At 43.9% G+C, this 15,569-nt stretch overlaps 1 protein-coding gene across 1 annotated transcript in view; it reads right to left on the reverse strand.

The window, feature by feature from the left end:
• Nucleotides 1-805: 805 nt before the first annotated feature.
• Nucleotides 806-15,569, reverse strand: part of LOC106593908 (cytohesin-4) — an 86,318-nt gene continuing 71,554 nt past the window's right edge. Inside the window, exons 5-13 of the mRNA XM_045708430.1 lie at nucleotides 6,729-6,847; nucleotides 5,958-6,038; nucleotides 5,660-5,772; nucleotides 5,411-5,559; nucleotides 4,919-5,030; nucleotides 4,350-4,426; nucleotides 3,302-3,373; nucleotides 2,987-3,141; nucleotides 806-2,320 (exon numbers count right to left, since the gene is read on the reverse strand). Coding sequence (XP_045564386.1) covers nucleotides 2,239-2,320; nucleotides 2,987-3,141; nucleotides 3,302-3,373; nucleotides 4,350-4,426; nucleotides 4,919-5,030; nucleotides 5,411-5,559; nucleotides 5,660-5,772; nucleotides 5,958-6,038; nucleotides 6,729-6,847 — 960 coding nt within the window. The 3' untranslated portion in view covers nucleotides 806-2,238. The remainder of the gene's footprint in view (nucleotides 2,321-2,986; nucleotides 3,142-3,301; nucleotides 3,374-4,349; nucleotides 4,427-4,918; nucleotides 5,031-5,410; nucleotides 5,560-5,659; nucleotides 5,773-5,957; nucleotides 6,039-6,728; nucleotides 6,848-15,569) is intronic.

The raw sequence follows: 15,569 nt of genomic DNA on the forward strand, positions 1-15,569 counted from the left end.
GTTAGTTTTGTCAGATGAGGAGATGAGAGATGGTCCTTTTGTCTAGTGTGTTGTTCCCAACACCACCAGCAGGGGTCACTTCTCTATAGAGATCAGTGTAGGACACGCGCACACACACACACACACACACACACAGTCTTGTACAGCTAACCTTGTGGGGACACACAATTCGGTCCCATTCAAAATCCTATTTTCCCTAACCCCTAACCCATACTCTTACCCTAACCTTAACCCTGAACCTAACCCTTTCTTTAACCCTAAGCCTAACCCTAAAACTACCCCTAGCTCCTAACCCTAACCTTTAACCTAGTTCTAACACTAACTCTAACCTTAACCCTAAACCCCTTAGAATTAGCATTTGACCTCGTGGGGATGAACAAAATGTCCCCAATTGGTCAAATTTTTGTTTGTTTACTATTCTTCACGTCCATACACACACACACACACACACACACACACACACACACACACACACACACACACACACACACACACAAAACAAACAGTAAGAGGAAGTGAGAGATAGAGGAACCTGTTTTTTTTTTTGTGTGTGTGTGTGTGTGTGTGTGTGTGTGTGTGTGTGTGTGTGTGTGTGTTCAACTGGAACATGCAGGTGTCCCTTTCCTTCTGACTGAAAACAGGACTTACTGCTCTCACCCTACTGGTGGATTTGCCCCTGACCACTGATCTAAGGTCAGTTTAACATTAACTCTGATGGTTGAGAATAGGACTGGGAGAAAGGGAGCTGATCCTAGATCTGTGCTTACAGGCAACTACCACCCAGTAATCGGACATGTTCACAATGGCCTTTCTATGCCATTTATTAAATAATCAATTGAACAATTAAAGAACAAGATAAAAAAAAAAAAACATGAATAAAAGAACATGGTAGAGACAATAGTTCTGTATATGTACTCCCAGGTTCTGTATATGTACTTCCAGAATCTGTATATGTACTCCCAGGTTCTGTATATGTACTTCCAGGTTCTGTATATGTACTCCCAGGTTCTGTATATGTACTCCCAGGTTCTGTATATGTACTCCCAGGTTCTGTGTGTGTTTGGTGCTTGTATGGCATGATGGTGACAGAAGAGTTCTTTGTGTGTTTGCATGCTATCTCTATTCACCTCTGTGATATAAATACTGTGTTGACTTCCTGGTGAGATGTGATGGTTTCTCTCTCTAACCAATACAGTCTCATCTATAGACATAGACAGAACAGATACAATAACCAGGCGACTCAGAGATCCTCTCTACAGTATTAGCATACAGAGGCAAATACATTTCAGTCATTTAACAGACACCCTTATCCAGAGTAATTTACAGGAGCATTATGGGTCAAGTGCCTTGCTCAAGGGCACATCAAAAGATTTTCACCTAGGGGGCTCGGGGATTCAAACCAGCAGCCTCGTGGGTACTGGCCCAATACTCTTAACCACTAGGCTACCTGCCGCCCTAGTACAGTTGGTGAAGCCAGCAACGTTGGAGGTGGTATCTATTAGCATGATGTACATCCAGTACATAGAACAGGTATGATAAACCAAAGACACAGAGGTCTTATAACAGCAGACAAGGTCTGCATCTCAAATGGTACCCTATTCCCTATTTAGTGCACCACTTTTGACCAGGGTCCATAAGGCTCTGGTGGAAAGTAGTGCACTGTATAGAGAATAGGGCACCATTTGGGACACAATCAAAGAGTCATACAAGGACAGTAGGTGGAATCAGCCATGCTTGAGGTCGTATCTATCTGTGGTATGTACACATGAGAAACCGCTCTCTTGGCTTCGCTTCTGTCACCTTATCAACAAACAGTATGTACAGGTCACGTTGACAGCTGTTGACAATGACAGTATTTCATCTCACAGGATAAGAAGGAAGTCCTTTGACACGGCCGTGGTTCAAATGAGAAGTCACACTTCCAGACAGTACACAGTTCCACCCTTTTAATCCAGATAAAAGTCCAAATCAGTCTTTCCCCCAGCAGTCTTCTCAGAAACTCTTCTTGCAACAACAAAAAATGATCCCTCAAATCTCATTATGACAAAAGTTCATTTCTAATTCCTTTTTAAGGTAGAAAGTCCTCATTCTCACTGTTGAAAGTGTCCAGGTTCCCAATGCTTAGTCAGTTCCACTGAACCTGAACCAAAGTCTATTGATTGAACTATTTGCTGTAGGGGTTCCATCTCCCTCTGTGATGCAGTACTGTGATTGATCCACAGGGGGTGCTGTCCTGTCTCAGTCTTGGGGAGCCTGGTTGATCACTTTCTTCTTACGCACCGACACCAGGTCATAGAAGGGGTCCTTGGTGATGCTGGCTCTGTAACGTGAGATAACAGGATGCTGGGTTGTTAATGGTTTTGTGAGAGCGTGTGGAGCCTCTAAACGCCCAACCTAGGCAACATAGAGGAACTACAGTACGTCACTCTCTAGGTCACTGCTCTACCGCTTAAACCAAATACTAAATAGTAGCTGTCAAGATGGAGACCACAGAGGTTCTTTATAATGAGTGCATTTCGCAAGTGGCAAACTACCTTCACTAAAACCACTGCAAAGGTTTGGCCTGCAAACTTTGGTTTTGAATCACGACGTTCTGGCATGTCTGCCTCCTGATTGGTCGGCAGACTCCCAGGAATTTTTCAAATGTTCTTATCGATGTAGGCAGTGACATAGCTGCTCTCTGCCAAAAGAGTCCATCATTGAAGCCAGACCCTAGTCACTGTGTTTTATATCTGTGTGTGTGTGTGTGTGTGTGTGTGTGTGTGTGTGTGTGTGTGTGTGTGTGTGTTTGGAACAGGGAGGAGCTATAGGAGGATGGGCTCATTGTAATGGCTGGAATAGAATACATTGAACGGTATCAAACACATCAAAACACATGGGAACCACACGTTTGACTCCGTTCCATAGATGCCATTCCAGCCAATACAATGAGCTCGGCCTCCTATAGCTCCTCCCACCAGTGTATTCTTCCAGGCGTTCTACGTACCTGATGCTCTCTATCCATGTGTCTCGTTCCTCGGCGGTAGAAGCACAGATCATGTACGACTGGTGTTTCCCCTCCACCACTCTGCCGTCTGTCTCTGTCTTACACGCCTTGATCTTCTGACCCCTGCTGTTGGGGTTATACAGCTCCAGACAGTACTGAGGAACACAGAGAGACAGACAGGAGCAATCAAGTCAATCACACGGAAGGATAAGTAAGGGTGAGTAGTGCGTTCTTACTGGTCCTCTCTCTTTCACACTCTTTCACACACACACGCACACACTGAAGGATGAGTGTCTAAGGGTATTGTATTCTTACCGGTTTGCGTGCATACACCACCTCTCTCACACACAGGTTCTCCAGAGGGATGATGCCTCTGGGCTCCTTGTCCTGTAGAGAGAGATGAGGTTAGAGGAAGGAGGTTAGAGAGCGAGGGATGATGCCTCTGGGCTCCTTGTCCTGTAGAGAGAGATGAGGTTAGAGGAAGGAAGGAGGTTAGAGAGGGAGGGATGATGCCTCTGGGCTCCTTGTCCTGTAGAGAGAGATGAGGTTAGAGGAAGGAGGTTAGAGAGGGAGGGATGGAGGGAGTTGCAGTAGAGGATGGAGGGAGGGACCAAGGAAGGAGGGGTATGGAGGGATATAACCGATGCAGAGGGAATGTTTTCATTGGGCGGGGAAGAAGATGGAGGGATGAAAAGCAATAGGAAAGGAAGAAAGGAGAAGGGGATGAGAGATGTAGATGAACTTAAAAGAGGAATGGAGAGGTATTGAAAGGGGTCAGTGAGATGGAGAGAGGGATGGACATAGAGGAGTAGGCAGGTAGGAGAGACTTACAGTGGTGTACTCAAAATAGTAGACTTACAGTGGTGTACTCAAAATAGTAGACTTACAGTGGTGTACTCAAAATAGTAGACTTACAGTGGTGTACTCAAAATAGTAGACTTACAGTGGTGTTCTCAAAATAGTAGACTTACAGTGGTGTTCTCAAAATAGTAGACTTACAGTGGTGTACTCAAAATAGTAGACTTACAGTGGTGTACTCAAAATAGTAGACTTACAGTGGTGTTCTCAAAATAGTAGACTTACAGTGGTGTACTCAAAATAGTAGACTTACAGTGGTGTTCTCAAAATAGTAGACTTGCAGTGGTGTACTCAAAATAGTAGACTTGCAGTGGTGTACTCAAAATAGTAGACTTACAGTGGTGTACTCAAAATAGTAGACTTACAGTGGTGTACTCAAAATAGTAGACTTACAGTGGTGTTCTCAAAATAGTAGACTTACAGTGGTGTTCTCAAAATAGTAGACTTACAGTGGTGTACTCAAAATAGTAGACTTACAGTGGTGTACTCAAAATAGTAGACTTACAGTGGTGTACTCAAAATAGTAGAGGCAGTTGTCAGTCAGGATGAACCATCTCCTCTTCCACGTCTTCACTCTGCCTCCTGACCAACCAAACACACACATCTGAAATACTCTAGATATGCTACGGCTTTGGTCTGTTTACTATCTAGACGGCATCCTACTGTTGCTTTGATCCACTACACTACAGAGTCGAACAGGAAAGGGTCGGTGCTGGCTTTTAATGTTCCAGGTGTGAGTTGTAAATCAGCTAATAACATCTCTGGATATCTGTGAAGGACGGAGCTCCTCAAGGAGCAACAGTATTTAAGAAGTATATCAGCGAATAACATCTCTGGATATCTGTGAAGGACGGAGCTCCTCAAGGAGCAACAGTATTTAAGAAGTATATCAGCTAATAACATCTCTGGATATCTGTGAAGGACGGAGCTCCTCAAGGAGCAACAGTATTTAAGAAGTATATCAGCTAATAACATCTCTGGATATCTGTGAAGGACGGAGCTCCTCAAGGAGCAACAGTATTTAAGAAGTATATCAGCTAAATGATATCATGACCATGTTGTTGGGTGTCTCACCTAGTTTGAGGAGCCATCCCTCCCTGTCGGGGTTGAAGAAGGTGTGAGTCAGGTCGTTCCCATCATCCTCTGGGATTTTAAAGGGCTCGTTCCTGATGCTGTCGTATAGTTTCTGAAGAGAGAGACAGCAGAGAAGCCAGCTGATGAGGTAAGGGCCATTTCCTGGTTTGACATATGTTTAGTTTTTATGCAACTACATTTTTCCACCGCTATCAAGGTAGAATTCAAACCAAACAAACCAAACCCCATAGCTAGATAGCGGCCGATCCCAATACTTCAGGGTCATGTTACCTATATTAAAACTGTGAATGTCTGGTGTTTCTCACCATACACATCTCATTGGTCAACCAACTACTACTTCCTGATCATGTGACCTATGTGGCCTCTCTGATTGGCTGCTGTGTCTCGCCATGAACATCTCATTGGTCAATGAACTACTACTTCCTGATGATGTGACCTATGTGGCCTCTCTGATTGGCTGTTGTGTCTCACCGTGAGCAGCTCATTGGGCAGGTCCCCTCCGTTGTTGATGCCTCTGTTCATAGAGATGAATCTCTCTATAGGGGTCTTGTCCTTCACGTTGGGGTTGTGGAGGCTGGTGTTCAACATGATGATGGCAAATGACAGGATGTAGCAGGTGTCTGAGGGAACACAGAGAAATGTAGACATTATACTCAGTTTATATTGTTATTTCAGGGAAATCAGAACACATACAGTACATCTACACACACACACACACACCTGTAGACTGAAAGACTTCAGTGTTACAGTCACAGTAGCGTGTGGCGAAGGTCTCCATCATGCGGTCAATCTTCTGAGCCTCGCCGGGCAGACGGAAACTCCACAGGAACTGCCTGAGACATACAGACAGACATTCAGACAGGGGGTTCAGACCAGTCAGGCTCACAGAGCTCCTGTGTTCTGCCTTCAGACTACAACTTCAGCCCAAATCGTCTACAGTTATTTGACCAAATGTATTCTGTCATTTTAACATAGCTGAGAATTGAAAGGTTAGTTGATGAACAGTCCGTCAACCTACCTCAGTGCCTGTACCAGGTTGAGGTCTGAGAACTCATGGAGGTCCACAAAGGCTTTCAGTGTCTGGAGGTGGAGGTCTTCTCTGTAAAGACACAAGCAGACTGAGCAGACGGGGAGACACTAACTACAACAGCTATCATCATATTATTATTGATATGACTTCAGTATCTCCCAACTCCTCGAATATCTCCCCCTTTATCCTCTCCCCTCAGCCATCGCTGCTTCATCATCATCACCATCATCACCATCATCACCACCACCATCACCATCATCACCATCATCACCACCACCAACCATCACCATCACCACCATCACCACCATCACCATCATCACCACCACCATCATCATCACCACCATCACCATCACCATCACATCACCACCACCATCACATCACATCACCACCATCATCACCACCATCACCATCACCACCACCATCATCATCATCACCACCACCATCATCACCACCATCATCACCATCACCACCACCATCATCATCATTACTACAACCATCATCATCATTACCACAACCACCATCATCACCATCATCACCATCACCACCATCATCACCATCACCACCACCATCATCATTATCACCACCACCATCATCATCATCACCACCACCATCATCATCATCATTACCACCATCATCATCATCATCATCACCACAACCACCATCATCATCATCATCACCATCACCACCATCATCACCACAACCATCACCATCATCACCATCATCATCATCATCATCATCATAACCATGTCCCTACTGTACCTCTCTCCCAGGTAGTCTCCAATAGCAGTCTTATTGAGCCCCTCCTCCTTGTAAAGGAACTCTGCTATTGGCTGAGGGTTCCTCTCCAGAAGCTTGTTCTCTACCAGGTAGTTTATACCCTAGAATGATGTAAAACAGACATCAATTAACCAATTAACCAATACATCAACCAGTCAATTAACCAATACATCAACCAGTCAATGTCCTGGTGCATCATCGGAGGGGACCACAGTGTCTGCTGACCCCTCTTTCTCCCCTCCTGTCCCCTCCTGTCTCAGCCTCCAGTATTTATGCTGCAGTAGTTTATGTGTCGGGGGGCTAGGATCAGTCTGTTATATCTGGAGTATTTCTCCTGTCTTATCCGGTTTCCTGTGTGAATTTAAGTATGCTCTCTCTAATTCTCCTTTCTTTCTTTCTTTCTTTCTTTCTTTCTTTCTTTCTTTCTTTCTTTCTTTCTTTCTTTCTTTCTTTCTCTCTCTCTCGGAGGACCTGAGCCCTAGGACCATGCCTCAGGACTACCTGGCATGATGACTCCTTTCTGTCCCCAGTCCACCTGGCCGTGCTGCTGCTCCAGTTTCAACTGTTCTGCCTGCGGCTATGGAACCCTGACCTGTTCACCGGACATGCTACCTGTCCCAGACCTGCTGTTTTCAACTCTCTAGAGACAGCAAGAGCGGTAGAGATACTCTCAATGATCGACTATGAAAAGCCAACTGACATTTACTCCTGAGGTGCTGACCTGTTGCACCCTCGACAACCACTGTGATTATTATTATTTGACCCTGCTGGTCATCTATGAAAATGTGAACATCTTGGCCATGTTCTGTTATAGTCTCCACCCGGCACAGCCAGAAGAGGACTGACCATCCCTCAGAGCCTGGTTCCTCTCCAGGTTTCTTCCTAGGTTTTGGCCTTTCTAGGGAGTTTTTCCTAGCCACCGTGCTTCTACACCTGCATTGCTTGCTGTTTGGGGTTTTAGGCTGGGTTTCTGTAAAGCACTTTGAGATATCAGCTGATGTAAGAAGGGCTTTATAAATACATTTGATTTGATTTGATTTAGACAATCAGTCAGTCAGATACTATAAAACACTTTAAATATAACACTTTTATATAGCTTTTGCAGTGATAAGAGTGAGTAACACACACATACACAGACACGCCGGCCTTCCGATCTGTGATTGGTTGTTAAATGCTGTTATTTGTCTTGTTTCAGAATGATCTCATAGATTCCATCTGTTTGACTAGACTTCCTAAAAGCTTGAGACGGAATTAGGGCACCGTTTTTTTTAAATCACTATTCCTTAAAGCTCTATCTCTTCCTCTTTCTCATCAGCACTGTAAGTGAGGGGAAAAGTTACATTCTGTGTCAATAGTCAACTGTTCGAAATAGCTTTAGCCATTAGAGCAGTGGTCACCAACCCTAGCCCTGGTAATCTATTGGTTGTAAATAGCTTTAGCCACTAGAGCAGTGGTCAACAACCCTAGTCTTAGTAATCTATTGGTTGTAAATAGCTTTAGCCACTAGAGCAGTGGTCGCCAACCCTAGCCCTGGTAATCTACTGGTTGTAAATAGCTTTAGCCACTAGAGCAGTGTTCACCAACCCTAGTCTTGGTAATCTACTGGTTGTAAATAGCTTTAGCCACTAGAGCAGTGGTCACCAACCCTAGCCCTGGTAATCTACTGGTTGTAAATAGCTTTAGCCACTAGAGCAGTGGTCAAGAACCCTAGTCTTAGTAATATATTGGATGTAAATAGCTTTAGCCACTAGAGCAGTGGTCACCAACCCTAGTCTTGGAGATCTACTGGTTGTAAATAGCTTTAGACACTAGAGCAGTGGTCACCAACCCTAGTCTTGGTAATCTACTGGTTGTAAATAGCTTTAGCCACTAGAGCAGTGGTCAACAACCCTAGTCTTAGTAATCTATTGGTTGTAAATAGCTTTAGCCACTAGAGCAGTGGTCACCAACCCGAGTCTTGGTAATCTACTGGTTGTAAATAGCTTTAGACACTAGAGCAGTGGTCACCAAGCCTAGTCTTGGAGATCTACTGGTTGTAAATAGCTTTAGACACGAGCAGTGGTCACCAACCCTAGTCTTGGTAATCTATTGGTTGGAAATAGCTTTAGCCACGAGAGCAGTGGTCAACAACCCTAGTCTTGGTAATCTACTGGTTGTAAATAGCTTTAGCCACTAGAGCAGTGGTTACCAACCCTAGCCCTGGTAATCTATTGGTTGTAAATAGCTTTAGCCACTAGAGCAGTGGTCACCAACCCTAGCCCTGGTAATCTACTGGTTGTAAATAGCTTTAGCCACTAGAGCAGTGGTCACCAACCGTAGTCTTGGTAATCTACTGGTTGTAAATAGCTTTAGCCACTAGAGCAGTGGTCACCAACCCTAGCCCTGGTAATCTACTGGTTGTAAATAGCTTTAGCCACTAGAGCAGTGGTCAACAACCCTAGTCTTAGTAATCTATTGGTTGTAAATAGCTTTAGCCACTAGAGCAGTGGTCACCAACCCTAGTCTTGTTAATCTACTGGTTGTAAATAGCTTTAGCCATTAGAGCAGTGGTCACCAACCCTAGTCTTGGAGATCTACTGGTTGTAAATAGCTTTAGCCACTAGAGCAGTGGTCACCAACCCTAGTCTTGGAGATCTACTGGTTGTAAATAGCTTTAGCCACTAGAGCAGTGGTCACCAACCCTAGTCTTGGTAATCTACTGGTTGTAAATAGCTTTAGCCACTAGAGCAGTGGTCAACAACCCTAGTCTTAGTAATCTATTGGTTGTAAATAGCTTTAGCCACTAGAGCAGTGGTCACCAACCCGAGTCTTGGTAATCTACTGGTTGTAAATAGCTTTAGACACTAGAGCAGTGGTCACCAACCCTAGTCTTGGAGATCTACTGGTTGTAAATTGCTTTAGACACTAGAGCAGTGGTCACCAACCCTAGTCTTGGTAATCTATTGGTTGTAAATAGATTTAGCCACTAGAGCAGTGGTCACCAACCCTAGTCTTGGTAATCTACTGGTTGTAAATAGCTTTAGCCATTAGAGCAGTGGTCATCAAGCCTAGTCTGGGAGATCTACTGGTTGTAAATAGGTTTAGACACTAGAGCAGTGGTCACCAACCCTAGTCTTGGTAATCTATTGGTTGGAAATAGCTTTAGCCACGAGAGCAGTGGTCAACAACACAAGTCTTGGTAATCTACTGGTTGTAAATAGCTTTAGCCACTAGAGCAGTGGTTACCAACCCTAGTCTTGGTAATCTATTGGTTGTAAATAGCTTTAGCCACTAGAGCAGTGGTCAACAACCCTAGTCTTAGTAATCTATTGGTTGTAAATAGCTTTAGCCACTAGAGCAGTGGTCACCAACCCTATCCCTGGTAATCTACTGGTTGTAAATAGCTTTAGCCACTAGAGCAGTGGTCACCAACCCTAGTCTTGGTAATCTACTGGTTGTAAATAGCTTTAGCCACTAGAGCAGTGGTTACCAACCCTAGTCTTGGTAATCTATTGGTTGTAAATAGCTTTAGCCACTAGAGCAGTGGTCGCGAACCCTAGCCCTGGTAATCTATTGGTTGTAAATAGCTTTAGCCACTAGAGCAGTGGTCACCAACCCTATCCCTGGTAATCTACTGGTTGTAAATAGCTTTAGCCACTAGAGCAGTGGTCACCAACCCTAGTCTTGGTAATCTACTGGTTGTAAATAGCTTTAGCCACTAGAGCAGTGGTCACCACCCTAGCCCTGGTAATCTACTGGTTGTAAATAGCTTTAGCCACTAGAGCAGTGGTCAACAACCCTAGTCTTAGTAATCTATTGGTTGTAAATAGCTTTAGCCACTAGAGCAGTGGTCACCAACCCGAGTCTTGGTAATCTACTGGTTGTAAATAGCTTTAGACACTAGAGCAGTGGTCACCAACCCTAGTCTTGGAGATCTACTGGTTGTAAATAGCTTTAGACACTAGAGCAGTGGTCACCAACCCTAGTCTTGGAGATCTACTGGTTGTAAATAGCTTTAGACACTAGAGCAGTCGTCACCAACCCTAGTCTTGGTAATCTGTTGGTTGTAAATAGATTTAGCCACTAGAGCAGTGGTCAACAACCCTAGTCTTAGTAATCTATTGGTTGTAAATAGCTTTAGCCACTAGAGCAGTGGTCACCAACCCGAGTCTTGGTAATCTACTGGTTGTAAATAGCTTTAGCCATTAGAGCAGTGGTGACCAACCCTAGTCTTGGAGATCTACTGGTTGTAAATAGCTTTAGACACTAGAGCAGTGGTCACCAACCCTAGTCTTGGTAATCTATTGGTTGTAAATAGATTTAGCCACTAGAGCAGTGGTCACCAACCCTAGTCTTGGTAATCTACTGGTTGTAAATAGCTTTAGCCACTAGAGCAGTGGTCAACAACCCTAGTCTTAGTAATCTATTGGTTGTAAATAGCTTTAGCCACTAGAGCAGTGGTCACCAACCCGAGTCTTGGTAATCTACTGGTTGAAAATAGCTTTAGACACTAGAGCAGTGGTCACCAACCCTAGTCTTGGAGATCTACTGTTTGTAAATAGCTTTAGACACTAGAGCAGTCGTCACCAACCCTAGTCTTCGTAATCTATTGGTTGTAAATAGATTTAGCCACTAGAGCAGTGGTCAACAACCCTAGTCTTAGTAATCTATTGGTTGTAAATAGCTTTAGCCACTAGAGCAGTGGTCACCAACCCGAGTCTTGGTAATCTATTGGTTGTAAATAGCTTTAGCCACTAGAGCAGTGGTCACCAACCCTAGTCTTGGTAATCTACTGGTTGTAAATAGCTTTAGCCATTAGAGCAGTGGTGACCAACCCTAGTCTTGGAGATCTACTGGTTGTAAATAGCTTTAGACACTAGAGCAGTGGTCACCAACCCTAGTCTTGGTAATCTATTGGTTGTAAATAGATTTAGCCACTAGAGCAGTGGTCACCAACCCTAGTCTTGGTAATCTACTGGTTGTAAATAGCTTTAGCCATTAGAGCAGTGGTCACCAAGCCTAGTCTTGGTAATCTATTGGTTGTAAATAGCTTTAGCCATTAGTGAAGTGGTCACCAACCCTAGTCTTGGAGATCTACTCGTTGTAAATAGCTTTAGACACTAGAGCAGTGGTCACCAACCCTAGCCCTGGTAATCTACTGGTTGTAAATAGCTTTAGCCACTAGAGCAGTGGTCACCAACCCTAGCCCTGGTAATCTACTGGTTGTAAATAGCTTTAGCCACTAGAGCAGTGGTCAACAACCCTAGTCTTAGTAATCTATTGGTTGTAAATAGCTTTAGCCACTAGAGCAGTGGTCACCAACCCGAGTCTTGGTAATCTACTGGTTGTAAATAGCTTTAGACACTAGAGAATGGGTCACCAACCCTAGTCTTGGAGATCTACTGGTTGTAAATAGCTTTAGACACTAGAGCAGTGGTCACCAACCCTAGTCTTGGTAATCTATTGGTTGTAAATAGATTTAGCCACTAGAGCAGTGGTCAACAACCCTAGTCTTAGTAATCTATTGGTTGTAAATAGCTTTAGACACTAGAGCAGTGGTCACCAACCCTAGTCCTGGTAATCTACTGGTTGTAAATAGCTTTAGACACTAGAGCAGTGGTCACCAACCCTAGTCATGGTAATCTACTGGTTGTAAATAGCTTTAGACACTAGAGCAGTGGTCACCAACCCTAGTCTTGGAGATCTACTGGTTGTAAATAGCTTTAGACACTAGAGCAGTGGTCACGAACCCTAGTCTTGGAGATCTACTGGTTGTAAATAGCTTTAGACACTAGAGCAGTCGCCACCAACCCTAGTCTTGGTAATCTGTTGGTTGTAAATAGATTTAGCCACTAGAGCAGTGGTCAACAACCCTAGTCTTAGTAATCTATTGGTTGTAAATAGCTTTAGCCACTAGAGCAGTGGTCACCAACCCGAGTCTTGGTAATCTACTGGTTGTAAATAGCTTTAGCCATTAGAGCAGTGGTGACCAACCCTAGTCTTGGAGATCTACTGGTTGTAAATAGCTTTAGACACTAGAGCAGTGGTCACCAACCCTAGTCTTGGTAATCTATTGGTTGTAAATAGATTTAGCCACTAGAGCAGTGGTCACCAACCCTAGTCATGGTAATCTACTGGTTGTAAATAGCTTTAGCCACTAGAGCAGTGGTCAACAATCCTAGTCTTAGTAATCTATTGGTTGTAAATAGCTTTAGCCACTAGAGCAGTGGTCACCAACCCGAGTCTTGGTAATCTACTGGTTGAAAATAGCTTTAGACACTAGAGCAGTGGTCACCAACCCTAGTCTTGGAGATCTACTGTTTGTAAATAGCTTTAGACACTACAGCAGTCGTCACCAACCCTAGTCTTCGTAATCTATTGGTTGTAAATAGATTTAGCCACTAGAGCAGTGGTCAACAACCCTGGTCTTAGTAATCTATTGGTTGTAAATAGCTTTAGCCACTAGAGCAGTGGTCACCAACCCGAGTCTTGGTAATCTATTGGTTGTAAATAGCTTTAGCCACTAGAGCAGTGGTCACCAACCCTAGTCTTGGTAATCTACTGGTTGTAAATAGCTTTAGCCATTAGAGCAGTGGTGACCAACCCTAGTCTTGGAGATCTACTGGTTGTAAATAGCTTTAGACACTAGAGCAGTGGTCACCAACCCTAGTCTTGGTAATCTATTGGTTGTAAATAGATTTAGCCACTAGAGCAGTGGTCACCAACCCTAGTCTTGGTAATCTACTGGTTGTAAATAGCTTTAGCCATTAGAGCAGTGGTCACCAAGCCTAGTCTTGGTAATCTATTGGTTGTAAATAGCTTTAGCCATTAGTGAAGTGGTCACCAACCCTAGTCTTGGAGATCTACTCGTTGTAAATAGCTTTAGACACTAGAGCAGTGGTCACCAACCCTAGCCCTGGTAATCTACTGGTTGTAAATAGCTTTAGCCACTAGAGCAGTGGTCACCAACCCTAGCCCTGGTAATCTACTGGTTGTAAATAGCTTTAGCCACTAGAGCAGTGGTCAACAACCCTAGTCTTAGTAATCTATTGGTTGTAAATAGCTTTAGCCACTAGAGCAGTGGTCACCAACCCGAGTCTTGGTAATCTACTGGTTGTAAATAGCTTTAGACACTAGAGAATGGGTCACCAACCCTAGTCTTGGAGATCTACTGGTTGTAAATAGCTTTAGACACTAGAGCAGTGGTCACCAACCCTAGTCTTGGTAATCTATTGGTTGTAAATAGATTTAGCCACTAGAGCAGTTGTCAACAACCCTAGTCTTAGTAATCTATTGGTTGTAAATAGCTTTAGACACTAGAGCAGTGGTCACCAACCCTAGTCCTGGTAATCTACTGGTTGTAAATAGCTTTAGACACTAGAGCAGTGGTCACCAACCCTAGTCATGGTAATCTACTGGTTGTAAATAGCTTTAGACACTAGAGCAGTGGTCACCAACCCTAGTCTTGGAGATCTACTGGTTGTAAATAGCTTTAGACACTAGAGCAGTGGTCACCAACCCTAGTCTTGGTAATCTACTGGTTGTAAATAGATTTAGCCACTAGAGCAGTGGTCACCAACCCTAGTCTTGGTAATCTACTGGTTGTAAATAGCTTTAGCCACTAGAGCAGTGGTCACCAACCCTAGTCATGGTAATCTACTGGTTGTAAATAGCTTTAGCCACTAGAGCAGTGGTCACCAACCCTAGTCTTGGTAATCTACTGGTTGTAAATAGCTTTAGACACTAGAGCAGTGGTCACCAACCCTAGTCTTGGTAATCTATTGGTTGTAAATAGATTTAGCCACTAGAGCAGTGGTCACCAACCCTAGCCCTGGTAATCTATTGGTTGTAAATAGCTTTAGCCACTAGAGCAGTGGTCACCAACCCTAGCCCTGGTAATCTACTGGTTGTAAATAGCTTTGGCCACTAGAGCAGTGGTCACCAACCCTAGTCTTGGTAATCTACTGGTTGTAAATAGCTTTAGCCACTAGAGCAGTGGTCACCAACCCTAGCCCTGGTAATCTACTGGTTGTAAATAGCTTTAGCCACTAGAGCAGTGGTCAACAACCCTAGTCTTAGTAATCTATTGGTTGTAAATAGCTTTAGCCACTAGAGCAGTGGTCACCAACCCGAGTCTTGGTAATCTACTGGTTGAAAATACCTTTAGACACTAGAGCAGTGGTCACCAACCCTAGTCTTGGAGATCTACTGTTTGTAAATAGCTTTAGACACTAGAGCAGTCGTCACCAACCCTAGTCTTCGTAATCTATTGGTTGTAAATAGATTTAGCCACTAGAGCAGTGGTCAACAACCCTAGTCTTATTAATCTATTGGTTGTAAATAGATTTAGCCACTAGAGCAGTGGTCACCAACCCGAGTCTTGGTAATCTATTGGTTGTAAATAGCTTTAGCCACTAGAGCAGTGGTCACCAACCCTAGTCTTGGTAATCTACTGGTTGTAAATAGCTTTAGCCATTAGAGCAGTGGTGACCAACCCTAGTCTTGGAGATCTACTGGTTGTAAATAGCTTTAGCCACTAGAGCAGTGGTCACCAACCCTAGTCTTGGTAATCTATTGGTTGTAAATAGATTTAGCCACTAGAGCAGTGGTCACCAACCCTAGTCTTGGTAATCTACTGGTTGTAAATAGCTTTAGCCACTAGAGCAGTGGTCAACAACCCTAGTCTTAGTAATCTATTGGTTGTAAATAGCTTTAGCCACTAGAGCAGTGGTCGCGAACCCTAGCCCTGGTAATCTATTGGTTGTAAATAGCTTTAGCCACTAGAGCAGTGGTCACCAACCCTAGCCCTGGTAATCTACTGGTTGTAAATAGCTTTGGCCACTA

Source organism: Salmo salar, chromosome ssa02, assembly GCF_905237065.1.
Source record: "Salmo salar chromosome ssa02, Ssal_v3.1, whole genome shotgun sequence".
In the NCBI taxonomy this organism is placed as follows: Eukaryota; Metazoa; Chordata; class Actinopteri; order Salmoniformes; family Salmonidae; genus Salmo; species Salmo salar.